This window comes from Helianthus annuus, chromosome 5 (genome assembly GCF_002127325.2).
Source record: "Helianthus annuus cultivar XRQ/B chromosome 5, HanXRQr2.0-SUNRISE, whole genome shotgun sequence".
Classification (NCBI taxonomy): Eukaryota; Viridiplantae; Streptophyta; class Magnoliopsida; order Asterales; family Asteraceae; genus Helianthus; species Helianthus annuus.
The window spans coordinates 87,170,308-87,195,079 of NC_035437.2; the positions used below are offsets into that span (position 1 = coordinate 87,170,308).

The following is a 24,772-nucleotide window of genomic DNA, read 5'->3' on the forward strand; positions in this document are numbered from 1 at the left end:
TCATTTCAAAACAATATATACAACAATGTGGTTTGTTACAGCTATTATTGCATTCTAAGTTGTTTATTTCAACAAACATTTGCATCAAGGTTTTGGGTTTATGCATTATAGCTTGCAAAGCAGAAGATGCAAATATATATTGAGTTTGTTAGATGTCGATTCTTTCATCTCCTAAACTCGTGGATATGATATTCATAAATCTTTTACTGGCATGGCCCACAGCCTGGGAAGTCTTCTTGGCCACCCCAGCAACAACAGGTTGTATTGAGATCACAGGAAGGTTTGCTCGTTCCTCAATCATCGCTGTTGTATGCAAAACAAGAAGCTAGAAATTTGAGCCTCAATACATGATTCGAAAAAAAAAAAAAAAAAAGAGGTTTCAATTTCAATGAAGTTCTATTTCTAAAGGATCAAAATGCATACACAGAGTTTTTTGTCGAGCCAATGAACCAATTTGTCTGACTCCAGCTTCTGCTGCTTGCACAGCTTGAGCGGACTTGTTTACCCCATCAGAGATCTCCTGGCTGAACTCAAAAGTTAAGACGATCATTAGTAAATCAGGCTCCCGTTTCAAGGTTAATGATGAAAGATTAGGGCAAGTGTTTGGCTGTTACTGAATACTGACAATGTAAAGAAATCTTGTGATCCAAAATCAATACAATCAATTATTCCAATGACCAAATAGCAGAAAATTGCAATCTTTTTGTAAATTAAAAGAAAGTGACAACCAATAACCTCAAGTCACTAAGCTCGAGGGTAAGATCACTGATTTCCATGCCAGAAAGCCTGATTGCAGCCATGGTACTAGGAAGCTCCTCACGAGCAGTATCTGCCAGCTTTGCAACAGCAATTGCAGTTCTGCTCATCGCCTGTCACACACACACAACTATGTTACTCGGCTACTTTGGTCAAAATACACCAGGCCCTTATTTTAGTTCCTAATATAACGTGATCACACAAACACAACTATGTGGAGCTACAAAGATTAAACAAGTATATGGAAATGAAACCCATATAATCTATTAAGTTGTTATTGTTATGACATAAGATTAGATACTACAAATGGGATCAGCTCATGTTGAATGATAACTAAGAGACCCCCAAAAGTTCAAATGGATCAACCAGGAGATGATTTTGACAGCTTGGAAACTAATGAGCTTAGTTTTAAAATGCGCGCATAATGCGTGATGCGCCCGATGCACCAATGAGAGCACATCGCAACAGCTGATGCGATGCGTTTACGTGATGCGAGAATATTGCGCGCATTTCGCATAATGCGCTCATCACATAATGCGCTCTGATGCACGCAACATTGTTTCTTATGTTTTTTTTCCAGATTTTATGAACTGTGTTCGGTTTTTTCCATAATTAACATCTTAGTACGCTTGATTTGAACCAAAAAACACAACTCTTATCTTCTAATTACGTCAGTTGTTTTACTTTAAGTATGTTTTTATAAGTTTTTATGTATAAATAATTTTTAACTATTTTTTTATAAAGAACGCATCACATACGTGATGCGCTCGCATCGCGCATCAGATTTTTGGACTAAACGCATCGGAGCGCATCACGCAATTTAAAACCAAGCTAATGAGACTATCCCAAGATATGATGAACACCAAGTCCACAATTCATTTAATGAAGAATCAAGTATTCCACGAAAAGAACGATACACACTCTTTCTCAACCATCGTCCATCGCCACATTGTTCTTAAAGCTACATGTACTAATTCTTCTATTCGACATATGCACATTTGAGCTTCATATATATCATATCAATTCTCAACTAGATATGTAGCCATTGAGCTTTAGAAATATTTAGAGTGATTTTGACCTATTTAAGAACGATAGTATGATTTGGAGGTGATTAAGGATTTTGTTTCATTTTATACTCTCATGATGTAAACTACTTGTTCATGACTTCAACCAAAGCTACAACCTAGTCACGTGCGGATGTGACTCACTGACTCTAGGCTGGTTAATCAATATATGCACAAAGCATCTAGTTCAACACTTATAACACCTCAATGAATTTCATTGATCAACCAATAACATTAACCGAAAGTAGGTGTAGGCACATTTACATCTATGTTATCACTTTCCACAGCTAAAGAGAGCTTTCCTAATTGTAACAAAGTATTAAAAGATATTTCTAATATAACTAATTCAAATTTGAGTTCAATAATTTTGGGATCAAAAACTTTAAGTGTCACAAAAACTAGAACTCTTCCTCAATTTAAAGTAATGGTTAACTGATTTCTTCTTCAAAGAAAGGTCATTAATAAAAGAAGTTTGGTCAAGGATATTTGCATTGCATCAGCTCTAAAACAAAATAAAAAGCATACAAACCACACATTTAAAAGCATCACTAGACCACCCGTAGTGGTAAAATTTTTGGCGTCTTTCTCCCCCAACCACGCCCAAGCCCCACCCCCTTGGCGTTTTAGGGTGTTCTTTTTCAAAAAATCCTTCAAGGCATGCTTCAATCAACGCCTCTCTTCAATATGCTTGGCCAATGAGATCATTCCAACTCAAATACCATTAACTTTAAATTAAAAAAAAAACAAGAAAACAATAATTGGGTAATCATTGATGGGGCATTATCCCACTACGCCCATTTGTGAAAACGCCCATAATGCCCCTTTGCGGACTGGGATGACATGTGTCGCACAATGCCCATGGGTGGGGGCATTATTCATGGTCTTAGACAGGCATCCACCAAACATTGCAGAGAGCATATCATGAAAGCAGATCAAAATGATATATGAATCAGACAAATGAAAGCGAAAATCTTACATATAGTGCTGGAACAGCTGCCATGACAAAACCAACAAATGATGCTGTAGCCTGCAATGCATACATACATCAAACATTAAGCATTGTGCTACAAAATCCAAGTTGATTTCTGGCAATAGCTAGCTATAAGCAAACTATGATGGATGAATAGCAATAAAGGATGAGGAATGACCGTGCAAGCGATGAATGTTAAGAGAAAGAAAGCCTGATCGCTTAAGCTTAAGCTTAATCTGACTGGAAACCTAGGGTTCCTAACTTCAACCGCAAAGTGTTTAGCAGTAACATTTTCCAGAGGAATTCCGATATTTATGCCGGTAGGAATAGGATTGGAGCGAACGGCAACAAAACGAGGGAGGAGCAGTGGTGGTGACGACAGTGTAGAGACACGATCCGTATGGCGGAGAGATCGAAATTGACTGGGGAAACTGACAGAAGCGAGATTCATTACTAATTTGAAGGTGGTGGTGATGGTGGTAGGAGGTAAAGTGGTGGTAGCGCCCAAAGAACGCTGCGCGGTGTCTACTCAACCGTCGTAAAACTTTGGGAGTTAATTACAACTTTCTATACAACAATGGTGAAAGGGTAGTGTCCGGAGCCATTAACTTTTTTTTTTTGAAGGGCAAATTTCATATCCGGAGCCATTAACTAGGGGTGTTTGGGATTTGCTTATTTTCACCGAATTTTAACTTGTTAACTTTTTAAAAACTTAAAAAGTTGTTCGGATTATTTTTAACTTATTAACTTTTTAAAACGTTAAAAAGTTGTTCGGGATTACTTTTTACTTTTGTGAGAGAATAAGTTAATAAATTACAGTTTTTGATTTATTAACTTTTGGGAGGAGTTAAAATAAGGAATTTCAAACACAAATATTGAACCATTAAGATATCTGAACTATTAAGAGACAGTATAATGTTTACCCGTTCAGAGGGAAATGTCTGATCAATTCAGGTAAGAGGTCTTAACCATCCAGCTTTAGAATAATGGTTAACCATTGAGAGACAAATGTCTGAACCATTCAGATATCTGTTTGAAAAACAAACAGTCTGAACCATTAAATGTTAAATTATTAAAAGCCTGATTAATAGTTAAACAAACAACCCCTAAAGTAAATAACAAACGCAACAAAAGGGGAAAAAAGGTAAATTTGATTTAAGTTTCTATTTTTTGCGGTTTTAACTATCGTTTAAGATTAATTATTAATTTTTATTATTTGAGTACCTAATTTTTCAAGTTGTAATCATTTAAGTCCAAGTTACTAACTCCGTCCACCAAGTTACACAAATAAATAAGGTACAAATCTATAATGCACAAAATATAAGGTACAAGTTTTTAATGCCCAAATGACTGTCGATGTTGGTTTTGGGGATTTTAGGCTGTGAGGGATTACAAATTTACAGATCTGGTTTTGGGGATTTTCGGGGTGGTGATTCAAATGTGGTGATGGTGGTTGTCACACCCTAACCGATGGCGGAAACATAGGAGTGAGACGAACGAGATTTCTCAAAGACTTCATAACATTATGTGAGAATAATTTAATTCAAAACCGATTTCATTGCATATCATAAATTGTCAAGTACATCATGAGAAATTCAAATTACAACATCAAAAGACAAAATACAACAAGTTCAATAAAATGAGATAACAATTCTAGTAATTTAAAAATGCGTTTCTAGTGTCATCCCTACTAGATTTTATCATAATCAACATTATCAACCTGCAACATGTTAAAAAGTATAGTTGGACACAAAAAGCATTGGCGAGTACACAAGTTTTAAGTACATAACATAAGTATAAAAATGTTTAAAACCAACCCACATGGAAAACTAAGTTATTCAAGATTAGCGTAAATCTAGCATGTGATAAACAAGTCAAACCAAAGTTCACGCAAGTAAAAGATTCTTAACATAACCCAAGTTCACAGGCGGTGCGTTACTCCTATTGCGCTATACATGTTAAAGGTAGGCTTCATCAAAGTTAATGACAAGTTCAATCACAAAACGAACAAACCTAGATAGACGAATCAAGTATAACGTTGCATGCATGTATTGGATTGTTTGTGCATAAAGATAAAGATTAAGTGTTGTGATTTTAATAAGCTAACATGTTGCACCCAAAAATGTGTAAAACGTAAATGGGTCAAGTGTACTCACGGTTTTGCAAGCTTCAAACTTGATAATTTCCTGAAGTGTTGAGTACTTGAGGATGGAATCACCAAGTCACCCTACACGGGGGAAACGAAGGTCTGTAAGTTCATGGAATTGGAATGGAAGTTTCAGAAGTGGAATTTAAAGTATCAAAAGTATGTATACGAAAATAATATCTAGTTCTAAGAGCTCGTTTGTTGACACTATAATAACTGGTTTCATGGGTCCCAAATTGCCCATTAGAATCATAACAAGTATCTTAGAATCTTATATATATTAGCCTAGGTTTAAGACGAATAATCACGACTTGATTATCATCACAAATTCAGCCATGTTTTACATAGTTTATATACTTATATAGTGATAATAATAATGACGCAAACTAAGTCTAATCAAGAATATGATGTAGTATCATGTATTGTCAAGCATGGAGGTTAAAACCTCATTATATGATTCACCACTACACAAACCATCATGAAGATGGTTTGGAGGGTCATGAATAACAAGAAAATAAACCTATCTAACATAAGCTCAAGTGACCAAGTACACTACAACCCGGGTGTGCCAACACGACATGGAAAGGTAATACTAAGTGTCGGAGGCTAGACGGGGCTATGGTACTTTGATTCTAGCAAGTCACAAGAGTGTTCATACACAAGGTTCAAATGAAGGAGTGGAACTTAGTTTGGAAAGCCAAAGCTTCCATTTGTTTACACTTCACAAGTCACAAGTTCACATATGGAAGATGATGACTTCTTCTTCTTTCATCATTGGATTACCATGTATAAACAAAATTTAAATGAGTGTTTGAACTCAAAACTTTGATGGAAATAATCCTAACACAAACCCACAACCATAGAATAAGATGTGAGCTTGGTGGGAACAAGATTCTACCAAGTTTCTATAAAAAACATGAAGATAGCAGAAAGTTTAATGCACTTTGGGCCACAAATATACAAATATGGTGAGGTTTCACCTTAGTTTGCCCAAGCAAACTTGTGAAAACCTTCCTAGAGGTTATCCAAGTGTTTTAGAAGAATAAACAAGAAAGAAATAGAGGAATAAGTGAGTTAGAACTCACTTAGAATTGTTGAAAGTTTTTACTCAATTCTACTGAAACTAAGCTGAGTTTGAGAGTGCTTTTGAGAGCGTTTAGAGTGTTGTAAAGCGGTAAAATGGATGGGGAATTGGGGTATTTATAGTTGGGCAATTAGGGTTTAAGTTAGTTGGGTATTAAATGCAAGTAGTTGGGAGATAAGCATTCAAAAATACAAACCAACACCTCTAATAGCTTGTGGCCGCAAGCTGTTTTCACCTTTTTTATTTTTTTAAATAAAAAATAAATAAAATAAAGTTTATGTGCCTGTCGCGGCCTGCGACAGACGAAGGGGAATCCCTTCGCGAGGCGCGACGACCTCTAACTTGTCGGTTACTCCTTAGGCACGTGTCATGTGCGTGTCAAGTCTACTCCGATGCATGGTCAAGCCTAACCCTAGCTAGTGGGGGTGGCGGCCCACGACGGGCTTCGCCCGAGTGCGTCGTGGGACGCGACGGAGTCCCAGAACAACTATAAATAGAGTCGATCAGCCTCTGTCCCATCTCGTTCAATTCTTTTCTCTCTCAAAGTTATATAGCACGAAAATATTTGTTATAATACCCCTAAAATCACGAAGCTCTGCCCCGTTGTAAGTGTTTTAACCCCTTATCACTGATTCGATACTCTGGCCGATCGATCTTGAGCCCAGCAATTGACGCCAAAGCGCTGCCTGATAAAGGCTATGTTTGTAAACTAAGTTGGGGTTCTATCTCGTGACATATTGATAAATTTGAATTGGGTTATTATACTAACATGCGTGCATTGTATATTTTTAATAAGAACTCAAGAAAATTATTAGAAAATATTTCCAGGAAGCTTATAAAAAAACCTAAGTTTACAATGTGAGTCATTCTCTATTTTTTTCAAACTGTTTTACAAAACTTTAAATGTTATACGTACAGGGATTAAGTTTTTGTATTCTACAATTACTGCCAGTATTATAGGGTTTGTATACAGTAATTGATAATCTTCACAACTGGACGATGGGTTAGTCAATGTGTGATATGACCATAGTTACAGATCCGTCGAGTGACAAACACTTGGAGTTTTATTAGATAAAAACGTTGTAATTACCCTTAATACTGTAAAATTATAACAATGTGTTTTTTTATAAAATTGAATGAACTCGCCAGTATTTCTTGCTGATAAAATATTTTTAAACCCCCCCACCCAAACTAAATGCTAAAAACTAAACCATAAAGCTGAACCCCACAACTAAATGCTAAAAAAAGTTTTTTTTAATTTTTATTAATAATCGCTAAATTTCGTCATTAAAAAAACAAAGAACAACAGTACCGATGCAACATGTGCAACATTGCACAAGTTGCATTGCACATGTTGCATCAGTATTGTTCAGTTTTTTTAGTGACAAAATGTAGCATTTTTTTATAAAAAATATTTTTGTTTGTTTTTAATTTTTTTAGGTATTTTTTGTTGTCTTCACATTGGTTCTCGCGGTTCTAGAAATAAAGGGTGGTTCCTAACGGGTTTTTATTCTATATATATATGTATATATATATATATATATATATATATATATATATATATATATGTAGGTAGAGGATCCTGTAAAAAGTCCAACTTTTGTGAGAAGTGTGAGAAATAATTTGGGAATGACAAGTGTCCCTTATCTTAATTAATTCAAAAGGGTATATTAGTAATTGTCCATTCTTATCAATTAATTGATTTCCAAAGATAACTGCCAAAAATATCAGACGATATATTAGGGATGTAATTCGAATTCGACTTGTTCTATATATTTAATTGTTTACGGTAAGTTCTTGTTGTAGTGTTATATTCCCCAGTCAATAGTGTTATATTATGTACATGTATCTTTAATCTCCTTTTCATAGTGTTTTATCCCCATCAATAGTGTTTTATTCTGTATAGTGTTTTACAGTAAACAGATAGTGTTATATCTTTTTATAATGTTGTATCATGTAATATACTCTTCCTTTCATAGTGTTTTATCCTCATCAATAGTGTTTTATTCTATATAGTGTCTTACAGTAAACAGATAGTGTTATATCTTCCTATAGTGTTTTATCATGTAATATACTGTTCCTTTTCATAGTGTTTTATCCCCCATCAACAGTGTTTTATTTATATATAGTGTCTTATAGTAAACAGATAGTGTTATATCTTCCTATAGTGTTTTATCATGTAATATATTGTTCTTTATAGTGTTATAAAAAGTTGTTGTGAAGGAAATCGAAAAATTTATTTCAGTACGAGAAATTCGCTGATTTTTTAGGAGATTGATGGGGGTTTTGAAACAGTTACCATAAATTCGCTGATTTATAGGAGATTGATGGGGGTTTTGAAACGGTTACCATATTTGTGTAACACCTCGAATTTTTGTGACCAATTATGTGCTAACACGTGTCATTTGTTTACACGTGGCATTGATATTAAATAAAGGACTAATTTTGACAAACCTTGAAAGTATATAAATTCGAGGGTTATAAATGTCAACAAGGGTAAATATACTGTATAGTAACCCTAAATAAACGCTTGAACCTTCAAACGAATAATTTATAGATCGTACAGAAGCGAAACGCGAAAGAAAGTGAGAGATTACAAGCTACAGGGGTTAACCGTGTCAACATGTTTAATTATACCTCTGAGTGACCCTTTGACGTTCCCAAGGCTTTGTAACGGTATTATACACTCACTAAAATATAATATATAAATTTCGCGAAGTTTCGTTATGAAACGAGAAAGTTACGATCGAATTCGTAGGAGAAGGGTTAAAAGCGTCAACAGTGAAAGTTAAGGCTTTCCAAATAATTAATAAACTAACCGGGGACTTAATAATGCGGGTAAATAACACGAGGCCCCTATCGGTAAATAACCGAGGGCCAAACCGCAAAGTTACCCCTTCGAACCCGAAAGGTCAGGTAAATCATTACGAAAGATTTCGTTATTAATTACCAGGATTTCGCAATCATGACAAAAGATTTAAAATTTCTGAATTTATAACCTCTCGCGACCCGCGTGAAGGTTAGGGATAAGTTGAGGCGGGCCGCGAGCCTCCTGTTTTACGCGCCTGTTATTTGAATCCCATGCGACCCGCATTAAACCAGCATGGAACTCCCATGCGGGCCGCGTAAAACGCCCAGATGCAGAATACTTGTAACTACATGCCTTTTGGAGCCTTTGAACGACCAACAACCAATTAATGGAGCATGGGCGCCCCCTACTCGACCCATATCACTTAGGGGCACCTGCCCATCATCCATTATCAGTTATAGGCTGTTGTGTAATGATCTTGAAGGCTTTTGAACACTATAAATAGCCACATTGGCTCATAAGTTCACCACACTTCAAACACACTCATCTCTGATCATTCTAAGGCTCCCAAGCATCCATCTCTGCTCTATAAGCAAGAAATAACTTCTGTAAGTCGTTCACAATCAATATGGTCTTGCATTTCCATAGTTATAGCTTATAAACACAGCCGTCGTAACTAACGGTTGTCATTACAATAACTTACAAATGGTTCAGTCTTACGATGAATCAAAGGTGGTTTTGAGTTGGTATTTATGTGGGTAATAAACCTCTAAAAGGGTTCCCCCTGATCACCACTCTAACCATGCCAAATATCGAGTCAAACGTGCGGTTAAAAAGTCAACAGAAAGCTATTTTAGCGATTTATGCATAATCTGTAATGTACATACTAAGAAACCTGTTTTGACACTCATAAAACATGATATTAAGTAAATAAACTTGTTTGCGCTCGTTTGAATCGACCATTTGCTATATTGACCCGGTTCGGAGCCGAATGTCGCAAAAGTTCGACTTTTGCATTGACTTCAGTTCTGACCCGTTTTAGTAAGGTATAGACATACCTTAGGACTCTCTTAGGACCAGGTTACATGATGGTATAAACCTCTGTAATCGGTTCATGAGTTATCCGAGTCTTTTGCGCATTTCCGTTAATCGCCTAAAAGTTGACCGTAACGCCATTTTGAAAATAAAACGAGTATTTCGGACACGTGAATGGACCAGAACCTTGCTTATTAAATTATAAGCATGTCCTTAAAGTTTCACGTCAATCCGAGTTCTAGAATGAGAGTTATGCTAAATAGCGCATTTAAAGTAAACTTTAGTAATTAACGGCGCAATTAGCATAACACCTATCTAAACCAAGATTTCGTCACCAAAACTTTTACCCACTGTATTAAAATAATATTTTGGGAATTTTAAAGATTTTTAATAATTTTTACCTCGCTCATAACCTGCGGTTATGGCTACGGTTCGGTAAATACCGAATATGCCCTTTTTGGCCAAAACTTGAGTTCTACAAGGTCTTTTGACCCGATTCCAGTTGCTACTGATTTTAAATAATAAATAAAGTATTTTAGACTTTATAAACTGTTCGGGAAACTCAGGTTTCCTGTAGAACTCGAAAAGCTCTTTAAAAGTCTTTAAAATGACCGAAAAGCCCCTACGAGGCATAATATTAACTTAAACTCGTTACGGGCATCACGGAAGGTATCCTACTGATACCACAACCTCTTTAAGGCATATTGACTTAGGAAATAAGCGTACGACTCTCATGGTTAACCGTTTCGCCTATTGCGCGCACGGTTCGGCTTATGAAACTAGTTTTCATAAATTAGCCGATACGGGTCAAATTATATTATTTGGACCCCAAAATCCAGAGTGTGAACCATAAACCCATATAAAACAAGTCTCTGAACTTGTTGGGTCAGAATCGCACTCCATTCTCGGTTTTCTCCTTTTCACGCGATTAAACCGTATTCACATATCGGAACCAACCGGTCTAGGCTACGGCCATTATAACGACTCGTTAGGATTCTAAGAGGTTAATTAAAACCTTCGTTCCAGATTAGGAGCCCCAGTAAAAGCTATCGGTGATTTAATCCAAATTAAGGAAATATACTTGCAAAGGTAAATACTTTAACTTATTTCCCCTATATGGGCTTGGGTTACGGTATATTAATACCGCTTGATTGAGCATTATATTCTTCCATCGCTTAGGTGGTTAATTAAATAATATGATCGGCTCATTTAAACAGTTTTGTTTCTTAAAAGCCTTTGGGGGGTTTAATGACCGTTGTCCCGGATATCCTTGGCATCATTTTACGAAATGGCCACGACCATCGACATCCCGGTGTAGGCGTACACCCGGTATATATTGTCGACATTAAATTAAAAGACGTAGCCGTTGGTTTTTATACTACGGTTTTACGCAATGTGGTGTGTCTATAAATCTTTAACCCGGCACGACCCGGGCTACTGAACGCATAAAAGAACATGTAAAACGTTCACAAGATTTTAATAATTTTCCCAAGTTATAAAAGAGTTTGTGCCTTGTGCATTCAAATCAATTTTAATAAACATTTTCAAATGTGTCAGTTGAATGTATTTACCAGTGTAAACTGACGTATTTTCCCCAAAAAGATTAAGTGCAGGTACTATACGAAATGGGCTGGTATAGGCGTCCTAAGCATCGTACATAGTCTCGCAAACTCGATGCTGCATCTGAATGAACAATATTTATTACTTTTTGATCCGCTGTGGATATATTCAACTTCTGTAATACATTTGATATTACAACCAGAGGTTGAAGTTTATATATTTATCTTAAGCTTCCGCTGTGCATTATATAATTGTGTGGTTTGACTATATTGTTGCCAACATCGTCACGGTAATCCCCCACCGGGCCCACCGGTGAGACACGTGGAAATCGGGGTGTGACAGGTTGGTATCAGAGCCAACATTGAGTGAACTAAACACTATCCTATTGTGTTTAATCTCAATGACACAATTGCACATACTTGAGTCTAGACAATAACTTAGGACAAATTCGAATTGTTATTCCAGTTTTGTCTTTTCTTTTATTATTGGAATTTAAAGTTTTATAAAGCAGGAAAATGCCACCTGTTATATTCCGAGGAAGAGGAAGGGGAAGAAGAGGCAGAGGAGAAATCGTGACACATCACGATAACGAAGCTGGACCATCAGGTACAAGACATCCTTCAATGACAAGGAGCGAAGAACCACAACGACGAAGAGATCTCTACGAACCCGCGAGGCATTCCACCTCACACAGCTCGACGCCATCTTATCGGCACTCCTTTGGGCCAAACTCAGAGAATGATCCCAACAACCCACAACCTTCCTTCATACCCCTACAACGTTCGGTATCGCACTGAAATTACGACGACCCTACTCCATACTTCATAGGTCAGTTTAATCTGGCTGACTACATACAGGAACCTTCAGGCTTTGTTCCATTAGGGCCGCAAGATCATTTCTCCGAGGATCATATGGACGAAGATACTGATCCAACTGAACCTGCGCGTGGTACGCCCACGCATCCGATAGAAGTCTCTGATGGGTCATCCTTCCATGGCACACCCTATCAGGGACCTGACAGTTTCCAAGCGATGTTTGACCGACATGAGTGGTACTACACGCCACCTCAACAGACATCACAACAACCGCGACATCCACAGGATCCCTCTGAGGATTCACGCTTTGTGGCAGTTACGCCACCACCTCCGCCACCGGCGCAACCAGTAATACCTGATCCGCCAAGGCGTAGGAGGACAAATGCTCGTATGTCTACACGAGGAGGAGGGGGTATCCACTTCAGCACTCCTCGACATTCTAGTAGTAGCCACTATCCGCCACTACAAGAAGAAGGACCTTCAAGTCCTATACAGGAGGCGAACTCCGCACCAGCTGCACAAAATTCGCCACCATTCGGGTATGACCAACCCATACCTGCTTACACAGGTCCAACGGCTTACAACCCGTTCGAACCGTCACAAGCACAATACAACTACGGCTATGAGCGCGACCCATATGTGGTGTCGGCAAGATATAATGCGCGCTACCCTGACGGAGCACATGGAAACATGGGACCACCGGACTACTCAGCTCATGGGTATCCAATACCTCCCAGACCCCCAGTTCCGCATCAAGCGCCGCAACCACGATTTTCTCCTCCTGAACAGGAAGAGATACTCCATCGACTAGATCGTGTGGAGAGAGAGAGTTCGAGGAAGAAAAGAAAAGCCACCGAGGATTTCTCAAGGGCTTGGCAAACCTACTAAAGGGCAAAAAGAAGAAACGTGACCACTAGCCCTTAATAGTTGTACTAATGAAATTTCTATTTTGAAATAAGTCCCTGCGTGGACACTTATCGTATTTCAGTCCCTACGTGGACTTATCTTTTAGTCCTTACATGGACACCTATCTTATATCAGTCCCTGCGTGGACTTGTCACTTATTTTAAACCTCTATGGAGGTATGTACTATTTGAAACACCCGTTTAGGGCAATATGTAATTGTATTTGAGATCATGGAATGTATGTTATGAGTTTTGTTTTAAATATGTATAAAATAAATCAAAACCATTCCTTTTATATTGATCTGCCTAGATAAAGAATCTTAAAAGGTGAAACCTAGCTTGGTGTCTTTTAAGATCCAGTCAAGATGGTACGACCTAATTGAAAAGATTCTGATTCCCTGTTAACCTCTGTACGCATGTTAACAATCATGGCAGATGTGATTCGTTAAAATTACGCACGTCATTCTTATACAATAATCCTTTAAGGATTTCAAAACCCAACTAAATGATTTATAAATCGTGGGTTAAATCACCAATGAAGGTGATCAATCTTATTAAAACATCCGTTAGTGATGTAGTGCCTACGGGCCAATATTATTAAAACATCCATTAGTGATGTAGTGCCTACGGGCCAATATTATTAAAACATCCATTAGTGATGTAGTGCCTACGGGCCAGTATTATTAAAACATCCATTAGTGATGTAGTGCCTACGGGCCAACCTTATTAAAACATCCATTAGAGATGTAGTGCCTGCGGGCCAACCTTATTAAAACATCCATTAGAGATGTAGTGCCTACGGGCCAACCATATTAAAACATCCATTAGAGGTGTAGTGCCTATGGGCCGTAATAAATGTCTTATAACGACAAAAGGCAGTGGTGGTCTATGACTCCCTGTCAGAAAGAGATAAAAGAACTACGGTTCAAATCTCTATGCCTTTGATTCTCTGAAATCTCGGCTAAAATTATAAAACATCCTCGTGATTAGGCTTTATGCCGCCAATACTATTTATATAGCTGAAATAGGATATATTCAAATCCTAATATTGTAATGAAATAATAAGTTAACCGAATATGGTCTCTGTACCATGGTTGACAAATTGTCATAAAAGACAATTATATAATAATCTCCTGAATAAAATTTTGTTATCTTCTGTAACAGATTCAAGTTACAATGGCGGATCCCAACGGAGAGAATAGCCATACTAATGATGATGAATACGACAATGCGCCAGTGCATTTGACAGGCGCACAACTGAAGGCTCTGATTGACAATGCTGTTCAGGCAGCTCTTGATCGTCAATATACTGAGTCCCAAGGCAGAACCGTGTCAAAACCACCCTCTAAACCAAAGACACACTCCAAACCACCCTCTCAACCCAAGAAAGATGACGACAAACACTCGTCCACTGAGAACAGCGTTCATCGCGATAGAGAATATACCGATGCATCAAATGCTAAGGGTTGCACCTACAAATACTTTGTATCGTGTAAGCCCTGGGAATTTACAGGGGAGAAAGGTGCTGTTGATTGTATCACCTGGCTAGATGAGATGGACACTATAGTGGACATCAGCGGGTGTGCAGCGAGGGATGTGGTGAAGTATGTGTCCTAGTCATTTAAGGGCGAGGCCCTGGCATGGTGGAGAGCGTTGGTGCAGGCATCGGGTAAGTCTGCTTTGTACAAGATGACATGGGAGGAATTTATTGCTCTCATTAAGGAAAACTACTGTCCTCAGCATGAGGTTGAGAAGATCGAGGCTGACTTTGTGTCACTGGTGATGACGAACCTGGACTGCCAGGCATATTTGACGAGTTTCAATACAATGTCTCGTCTGGTCCCATACCTTGTGACACCAGAACCCTAGAAGAATTGCCCATTTCATTGGGGGCTTGGAGCCCGCAATAAAGGCGAGTGTAAAGGCCTCTCGGCCGACGACCTTCAGGTCAGTTACTGACCTCTCCTTGTCTCTCACCTTAGACGCTGTCCGTCTGAGGACCCTAAGGAGCAAGGAGGCTGAGAAGAGGAAACGTGAGGATGATACCTCACGAAGATCTGGAAAGAAGCACCGTGGAAACGGTGACGGCAAAGAGGGGCTGAGACAAAGAAAGATGGGCAAGCTGGTGAAAGGCCCAACTGCAAAATCTGCAAGAAACCCCACTCTGGGAAATGTAGATTTGCATCGAACTCACAGTCGCAATCAAAGACTCCTTCCTGTGGACTATGCAAGTCCAAGGATCATAAAACTGTGGAGTGCAAAAAGATCAAGGATGCAACCTGCTATGGTTGTAACGAAAAGGGGCATATCAAGAGTAACTGCCCTAAGTATGCCAAGAAGGCGGAAGAGACAAAGAAGTCAAATGCGAGAGTTTTTCGCATGGATGCAAAGGAAGCGGTCCAGAACGACAACGTGCTTACATGTACTTTTCTCGTAAATAATATATTTGCAAGAGTACTATTCGATTCTGGCGCTGATAAATCCTTTGTAGACCAGAAATTTTGCCAACTACTAAATATGCCTATCAAAACCCTTGATGCGAAATACGAAGTAGAGTTAGCAGACGGCACGATAGAAACCGTCTCCACTGTTCTAGAGGGATGTGAAATGTCCATTAAGAACCATTCTTTTCCTCTATCTCTACTTCCCTTCAAACTAGCGGGTTTCGACATAGTCCTAGGCATGGACTGGTTATCCCGTAATCAGGCCCAAATCATTTGCGGCAAGAGGCATATAGTGCTAAAGACTCCGAGTGGTGAATCACTTACCATTCGAGGAGATACGCAGTACGGGTTACCCGAGGACGTATCTATGCTCAAAGCTTCAAGGTGTTTGAACAGAGGCTGCGTAATTTACATGGCTCAGGTGATAACTGAAGAACCGAAGCCGAAGATCGAGGATCTTCCTGTCATTTCTGAATACCCCGAGGTTTTTCCTGAAGAACTACCTGGTTTGCCACCAGATAGACAAGTGGAGTTCAGAATAGACATCATTCCTGGAGCAGCTCCGATAGCAAGAGCACCTTACAGGCTAGCTCCAACGGAAATGAAAGAACTGAGGACCCAGTTGGATGAACTGCTGGCGAAAGGTTTTATCAGACCTAGTTCATCTCCCTGGGGAGCACCAGTCCTATTTGTAAAGAAGAAGGACGGATCGATGCGGTTGTGCATCGACTATCGAGAGCTAAATAAAGTTACCATAAAGAACAGATATCCTTTGCCAAGGATCGATGATCTGTTCGATCAGCTGCAAGGAGCGAGCTACTTCTCGAAGATCGACTTGAGGTCGGGCTATCATCAACTAAGGGTCAGAGATGAGGATGTACATAAGACAGCATTTAGGACTCGCTATGGTCATTACGAGTTCCTAGTGATGCCTTTTGGGCTCACAAATGCACCGGCTGCGTTCATGGATCTCATGAATCGCGTCTGCAAGCCGTATTTGGACAAATTTGTCATAGTCTTCATCGACGATATCCTTATATATTCCAAGAACCAAGCTGACCACGAGAAGCACCTCCGTTGCATTCTCGAATTACTACAGCGTGAGAAACTCTACGCCAAATTCTCGAAATGTGAATTCTGGCTACGAGAGGTTCAGTTTTTAGGTCACGTTGTGAGTGAGCGTGGTATCCAAGTGGATCCCGCTAAGGTAGAGGCAGTCATGAACTGGCAAGAGCCAAAGACGCCTACCGAAATCCGTAGTTTCCTGGGATTAGCAGGATACTACCGGAGGTTTATTGAAAATTTTTCGAGGATTGCTGCGCCCTTGACTTCCCTAACCAAGAAGAAAGAAAAGTTTATTTGGGGCCCAAAGCAGCAAGAGTCCTTCGAAATACTGAAGCAAAAGCTAAGCAACGCACCTGTGTTGACCTTACCTGAGGGTACAGATGAATTCGTAGTTTACTGCGATGCATCACACACAGGCATGGGGTGTGTGCTTATGCAGAAGGGCAAGGTGATTGCCTATGCTTCAAGGCAATTAAAGGTGCATGAAAAGAATTACACCACCCATGATTTGGAGTTGGGTGCCGTTGTATTTGCACTGAAATTGTGGAGGCATTACCTTTATGGTATTAAATTTGTGATTTATTCTGATCACAAAAGCCTCCAGCACCTGTTCAATCAGAAAGAGTTGAACATGAGGCAACGCCGTTGGATGGAAACCTTGAATGACTATGATTGCGAGATCAGGTACCATCCCGGCAAAGCGAATGTAGTCGCTGATGCCTTGAGCAGGAAAGAAAGGGTAAAACCTATTCGAATCAATGCCAAAAGCATTGAGGTCAAGAACAATTTAATTGAAAAGATATTAGCTGCACAGCGAGAGGCTGTGTTGGAAGCTAATTACCCTAATGAAAAGCTGGGAGTAACTGAGGAGCAGTTGACTCTTAGCAAGGATGGAATCCTTAGATTGAACGGACGTATATGGGTTCCAATTTATGGAGGACTACGAGATGTTATCCTCCAGGAAGCCCATAGTTCCAAATACTCAGTCCATCCTGGTGCAGACAAAATGTACCAAGACTTAAAGGCAAATTATTGGTGGATAGGCTTGAAAAAGTCTGTAGCCGCCCATGTAGCAAAGTGCTTGACTTGTGCTCAAGTCAAAGCCGAGCACCAAAAGCCGTCTGGCTTGCTACAACAGCCTGAGCTTCCCGAGTGGAAGTGGGAATGCGTAACTATGGACTTCATAACCAAGTTACCCAAAACCAGGAAAGGAAACGATACAATATGGGTCATAGTCGATAGGCTGACTAAATCAGCTCATTTTCTACCCATCAAGGAGACGTATAGCTCCGATATGTTAGCCCAACTTTATGTTGATAAGATTGTAGCCTTACACGGCATACCTGTGACTATTATCTCGGACAGGGATACCAGGTACACGTCTCATTTCTGGAAGAGTTTCCAGCAATCTTTGGGCACGCGTTTAAACTTTAGTACGGCTTACCATCCACAGACGGACGGTCAAAGTGAGCGTACTATCCAAACGCTAGAAGACATGCTTCGTGCATGTGCAATCGATTTAGGCGGTAACTGGGATAAGAACCTACCCCTAATCGAATTCTCCTACAATAATAGCTACCACACCAGCATAAAGGCTGCGCCTTTTGAGGCATTATACGGTAGGAAATGTAGATCGCCTGTTTGTTGGGCGGAAGTAGGAGAGGTCCAATTATCAGGACCAGAGATTGTTTTCCAGACAACGGACAAGATTGTCCAGATCCGGGAACGTCTCAAGGCTGCCCGCGATAGGCAGAAAAGCTACGCTGATCCAAAACGTAAGGATCTTCACTTCGAAGTAGGTGAAAAAGTGTTGCTTAAGGTATCACCCTGGAAGGGGGTGATGCGTTTCGGCAAGAAAGGCAAACTGAGTCCGAGATACATAGGACCTTTTGAGGTCATTGAACGGGTCGGGTCAGTCGCCTATAAGTTGAACTTGCCTGAAGAGCTCAATGGAATTCACAATGTGTTCCACATCTGCAATCTCAAAAAGTGCTTCGCCGATGAATCGTTGGTGATTCCACATACAGATGTGCATATAGATGAGAGCTTAAAGTTCATAGAAAAACCTTTGTCGATTGAAGATCGACAGGTGAAGAAGCTTCGCAGAAAGCACGTACCGATTGTAAAAGTCAAATGGGATGCTCGTAGAGGTCCTGAATATACGTGGGAAGTCGAAGACACAATGAAAGAAAGGTACCCCTATTTATTTGAGTAAATCTCGGGTCGAGATTTATTTTAAGGGGGTGAGGATGTAACACCTCGAATTTTTGCGTCCAATAATGTGTTAACACGTGTCATTTGTTTACACGTGGCATTAATATTGAATAAAGGATTAATTTTGACAAACCTTGAAAGTATATAAATTCGAGGGTTATAAATGTCAACAAGGGTAAATATACTGTATAGTAACCCTAAATAATGCTTGTACCTTCAAACGAATAGAACATAGATCGTACGGAAGCGAAACGCGGAAGAAAGTGAGAGATTACGAGCTACAGGGGTTAACGGTGTCAACATGTTTAATTATACCTCTGAGTGACCCTTTAACGTTCCCAAGGCTTCGTAACAGTGTTATACGCTCACTAGAATATACTGTATAAATTCCGCGAAGTTCCGTCTTAAAACGAGAGAGTTATACTCAAATTCGTATGAGAAGGGTTAAAAGCGTCAACAGTGAAAGTTAAGGCTTTCCAAATAATTAATAAACTAACCGGGGACTTAATAATGCGGGTAAATAACACGAGGCCCCTATCGGTAAATAACCGAGGGCCAAACCGCAAAGTTACCCCTTCAAACCCGAAAGGTCAGGTAAATCATTACGAAAGATTTCGTTATTAATTACCAGGATTTCGTAATCATTTCAAAAGATTTAAAATTTCTGGAAACCAGGCCTCTCGCGACCCGCGTGATGGTTATGGTTAAGTTGAGGCGGGCCGCGAGCCTCCTGTTTTACGCGCCTGTTATTTGAATTCCAGGCGACCCGCATTAAACATACATGGGACTCCCATGCGGGCCGCGTAAAACGCCCAGATGCAGAATACTTGTAACTACATGCCTTTTGGAGCCTTTGAACGACCAACAACCAATTAATAGAGCATGGGCGCCCCCTACTCGACCCATATCACTTAGGGGCACCTGCCCATCATCCATTATCAGTTATAGGCTGTTGTGTAATGATCTTGAAGGCTTTTGAACACTATAAATAGCCACATTGGCTCATAAGTTCACCACACTTCAAACACACTCATCTCTGATCATTCTAAGGCTCCCAAGCATCCCTTCTGCTCTCTAAGCAAGATACCACTTCTGTAAGTCGTTCATAACCATTTTGGTCATACATTTCCATAGTTATAGCTTATAAACACAACCGTCGTAACTAACGGTTGTCACTACAATAACTTGCAAATGGTTCAGTCTTATGACGAATCAAAAGTGGTTTTGAGTTGGTATTTATGTGGGTAATAAACCTCTAAAAGGGTTCCCCCTGATCACCACTCTAACTATGTCAAATATCGAGTCAAACGCGCACTTAAAAAGTCAACAGAAAGCTATTTTAGCGATTTATGCATAATCTGTAATGTACATACTAAGAAACCTGTTTTGACACTCTTAAAATATGATATTAAGTATATAAACTTGTTTGCGCTCATTTGAATCGATCATTTGCTATATTGAACCGGTTCGGAGCCGAATGTCGCAAAAGTTTGACTTTTGCATTGACTTCAGTTCTGACCCGTTTTAGTGAGGTATAGATATACCTTAGGACTCTCTTAAGACCAGGTCACATGTTGGTATAAACCTCTGTGATCGGTTCATGAGTTATCCGAGTCTTTTACGTGTTTCCGTTAATCGCCTAAAAGTTGACCGTAACGCCATTTTGAAAATAAAACGAGTATTTCGGACACGTGAACGGACCAGAACCTTGCTTATTAAATTATAAGCATGTCCTTAAAAGTTTCACGTCAATCCGAGGTCTAGAATGAGAGTTATGCTAAATGGCGCATTTAAAGTAAACTTTAGTAATTAACGGCGCAATTAGCATAACACCTATCTAAACCAAGATTTCGTCACCAAAACTTTTACCCACTGTATTAAAATAATATTTTGAGAATTTTAAAGATTTTTAATAATTTTTACCTCGCTCGTAACCTGCGGTTATGGCTACGGTTCGGTAAATACCGAATATACCCTTTTCGGCCAAAACATGAGTTCTACAAGGTCTTTTGACCCGATTCCAGTTGCTACTGATTTTAAATAATAAATAAAGTATTTTAAGCTTTATAAGCTGTTCGGGAAACTCAGATTTCCAGTAGAACTCGAAAAGCTCTTTTAAAAGTCTTTAAAATGACCAAAAAGCCCCTACGGGGCATAATATTAACTTAAACTCGTTACGGGCATCACGGAAGGTATCCTACTGATACCACAACCTCTTTAAGGCATATTGACTTAGGAAATAAGCGTACGACTCTCATGGTTAACCGTTTCGCCTATTGCGCGCACGGTTCGGCTTATGAAACTAGTTTTCATAAATTAGCCGATACGGGTCAAATTATATTATTTGGACCCCAAAATCCAGAGTGTGAACCATAAACCCATATAAAACAAGTCTCTGAACTTGTTGGGTCAGAATCGCACTCTATTCTCGGTTTTCGCCTTTTCACGCGATTAAACCATATTCACATATCGGAACCAACCAGTCTAGGCTACGGCCATTATAACGACTCGTTAGGATTCTAAGAGGTTAATTAAAACCTTCGTTCCAGATTAGGAGCCCCAGTAAAAGCTATCGGTGATTTAATCCAAATTAAGGAAATATACTTGCAAAGGTAAATACTTTAACTTATTTCCCCTATATGGGCTTGGGTTACGGTATATTAATACCGCTTGATTGAGCATTATATTTTTCCATCGCTTAGGTGGTTAATTAAATAATATGATCGGCTCATTTAAACAGTTTTGTTTCTTAAAAGCCTTTGGGGGGTTTAATGACCGTTGTCCCGGATATCCTTGGCATCATTTTACGAAATGGCCACGACCATCGACATCCCGGTGTAGGCGTACACCCGGTATATATTGTCGACATTAAATTAAAAGACGTAGCCGTTGGTTTTTATACTACGGTTTTACGCAATGTGGTGTGTCTATAAATCTTTAACCCGGCACGACCCGGGCTACTGAACGCATAAAAGAACATGTAAAACGTTCACAAGATTTTAATAATTTTCCCAAGTTATAAAAGAGTTTGTGCCTTGTGCATTCAAATCAATTTTAATAAACATTTTCAAATGTGTCAGTTGAATGTATTTACCAGTGTAAACTGACGTATTTTCCCCAAAAAGATTAAGTGCAGGTACTATACGAAATGGGCTGGTATAGGCGTCCTAAGCATCGTACATAGTCTCGCAAACTCGATGCTACATCTGAATGAACAATAATTATTACTTTTTGATCCGCTGTGGATATATTCAACTTCTGTAATACATTTGATATTACAACCAGAGGTTGAAGTTTATATATTTATCTTTAAGCTTCCGCTGTGCATTATATAATTGTGTGGTTTGACTATATTGTTGCCAACATCGTCACGGTAATCCCCCACCGGGCCCACCGGTGAGACACGTGGAAATCGGGGTGTGACAATTTTGGGGGTGTGACAGATTGGTATCAGAGCCATTGGTTATAGAGAACTTGGTTTTAATAATGGGAAAACGTTTTATTAAAACCAGACTATAACCAGAACAGTGCTCCCAACGATCCACAACGACGCTTCGCTCCACGTGCAAGACTCGACATCCTAGGTAATAAAGTTTATGTTTATTGCCTGTTTGCTAGAACTATATAGAACCTTGCTCGCATTACGCTTAGATACACACGACTTTATTACATGAGAATACCTACGTGCTTACACTTTTCTGTCATCGCCCTACTCGCGAACCACTCTCACTTACATTACTTTTACAATGAAGATCATGTCTGGACGAATTAACATGACTCAAGCCCAGCTAGAGGCTCTCGTTCAAGCTCAAGTTGCTGCGGCACTTGCAGCTGCTCAAGCAGGTAGTATATCCTGTAGTCGTAACTTATGCTAGGATCTTTAGATCCTACACTCCTAAACTAGCCCTTGTATATAAACTTTGCCCTATTCGTACACAATAGGTCAACCAGCGCAGCAGCAAGTTTGCACCTTTAAGAACTTCATGGACTGTCGTCCAAGTACCTTCAGCGGCACAGAGGGGGCAGTGGGACTCCTCCACTGGTTTGAAAAGCTCGAGTCTGTGTTCGAGATGTGTGAATGCCCTGAGGCTCGCAGGGTGAAATACGCCACTGGCACGTTAGAAGGAATAGCACTAACTTGGTGGAACGCCCAAGTTCAGATTTTAGGGTTGGCAGCTGCTAACGCCACACCCTGGAACGAATTCAAAGAACTTATCAAGGGTGAGTATTGCACGCGTGACGACATTCACAAGCTGGAAAATGAGTTTTATCATTTGAAGATGACGGGGTCAGAGATAGAAGCCTACACGAAGCGATCGAACGAACTGGCCATTCTATGTCCAACTATGGTGGACCCTCCAGTGAAGCGCATTGAGTTGTATCTCAAGGGGCTTGCGCCAGAGATCCAGAGCCATGTTACATCGGCAAACCTCGACAACATCCAAGACATCCAGCGTCTTGCCCATCGACTCACAGATCAGGCAGTAGAACAGAACAAGCTGCCCAAACGCGTCAGTGCAACTACTACTCCAGCTGCTACTTCTGCTACACCCAACGACAACAAACGGAAATGGGATGGGGATTCCAGCAGGGGATCCGTATCCGTTCAGTCTCAAGCACAGCAGCGCAGGACGAATGACTACCAGAATTCGAGTCAGCAGTCATCTGGCAGTCAGGAGCAGGGTGGATACCGGGGAGTTCACCCACTATGTAACAAGTGTAACAGGCACCACAGTGGAAGGTGTCGCAAAGAACGTTGTCAGAGATGTCTCAAGCTAGGGCACGAAGCCAAAGATTGTAGAAGCTCACGGCCAGCAAATCAGAATCAGCAACTTCCGCCACCAGCTCCTCAAAACCCACAGCAGCAGCAACCACAGCGTGGAAACCGGGGATGTTTCCAGTGTGGGGCAGAAGGTCATTACAAACGCGATTGTCCTCAGTTGAACCAGAATCATAACAACAATAACCAGGGCAACGGGAACAACAACAACAGGGGAAACAACAACAACAATGGTAACGAGGCAAGAGGTCGAGCTTTCGTGTTAGGACGAGGAGACGCAATGAACGATATTTGAACTTATAACTTATTTTGAGTTTTCATTATTATGTTTCCGCTACTCAAACAAAGTTTGGTTTGAACATGAATCGTATTGGGTTTTATGAATTATTTTAACTACTATACTTTATGTTTGATATGATGGATGGTTTGATATTATTGAACGCGCCTGCCGTATTTATGGACCTTATGAACAGGGTGAGCAAACCCTACCTAGACAAGTTCGTCATAGTATCCATTGACGACATTCTGATTTACTCCAAAAGTCAGGAGGAACACGAGCAGCATCTACGCCTTATTCTGGAACTCCTACGGAAGGAACAGCTGTACGCTAAGTTTTCCAAATGCGACTTTTGGCTTCGTGAAGTCCATTTTCTAGGCCACGTAGTGAACAAGGATGGGATCCATGTCGATCCATCCAAGGTAGATTCGATCAGAAACTGGCCTGCACCACGTACACCAACGGAGATACGCCAATTCTTGGGTTTGGCGGGGTACTATAGACGATTTATTAAAGACTTTTCAAAGATTGCTCAGCCGCTTACTGACACAGAAGGGTGTCACCTATCGCTGGGGAGAGCCCCAGGAGACTGCTTTTCAGCACCTAAAGGATAGACTTTGCAGTGCACCTATCCTCTCTTTGCCAGAGGGCACAGATGACTTCGTGGTTTATTGTGATGCATCCATTCGGGGACTTGGATGTGTGTTAATGCAGCGCGACAAGGTTATTGCTTACGCTTCACGCCAACTTAAGATTCACGAACGGAACTACACGACGCACGATTTAGAGCTGGGAGCTGTTGTTTTCGCGCTTAAGATATGGCGACACTACCTGTACGGTACCAGGTG

The 24,772-nt window shown here is 40.1% G+C and overlaps 1 protein-coding gene across 1 annotated transcript; it reads right to left on the minus strand.

The window, feature by feature from the left end:
- On the minus strand, window positions 1–3,419 carry LOC110940358. Its single transcript, XM_022181907.2, has 5 exons — window positions 2,969–3,419; window positions 2,797–2,847; window positions 736–869; window positions 424–524; window positions 1–303 (listed from the first exon to the last, which is right to left on the minus strand). Exons 1-5 carry the CDS (start codon window positions 3,239–3,241, stop codon window positions 149–151), a joined length of 714 nt encoding a protein of 237 aa, XP_022037599.1. The 5' UTR covers window positions 3,242–3,419; the 3' UTR covers window positions 1–148.
- Between the last annotated feature and the right edge of the window lie 21,353 nt (window positions 3,420–24,772).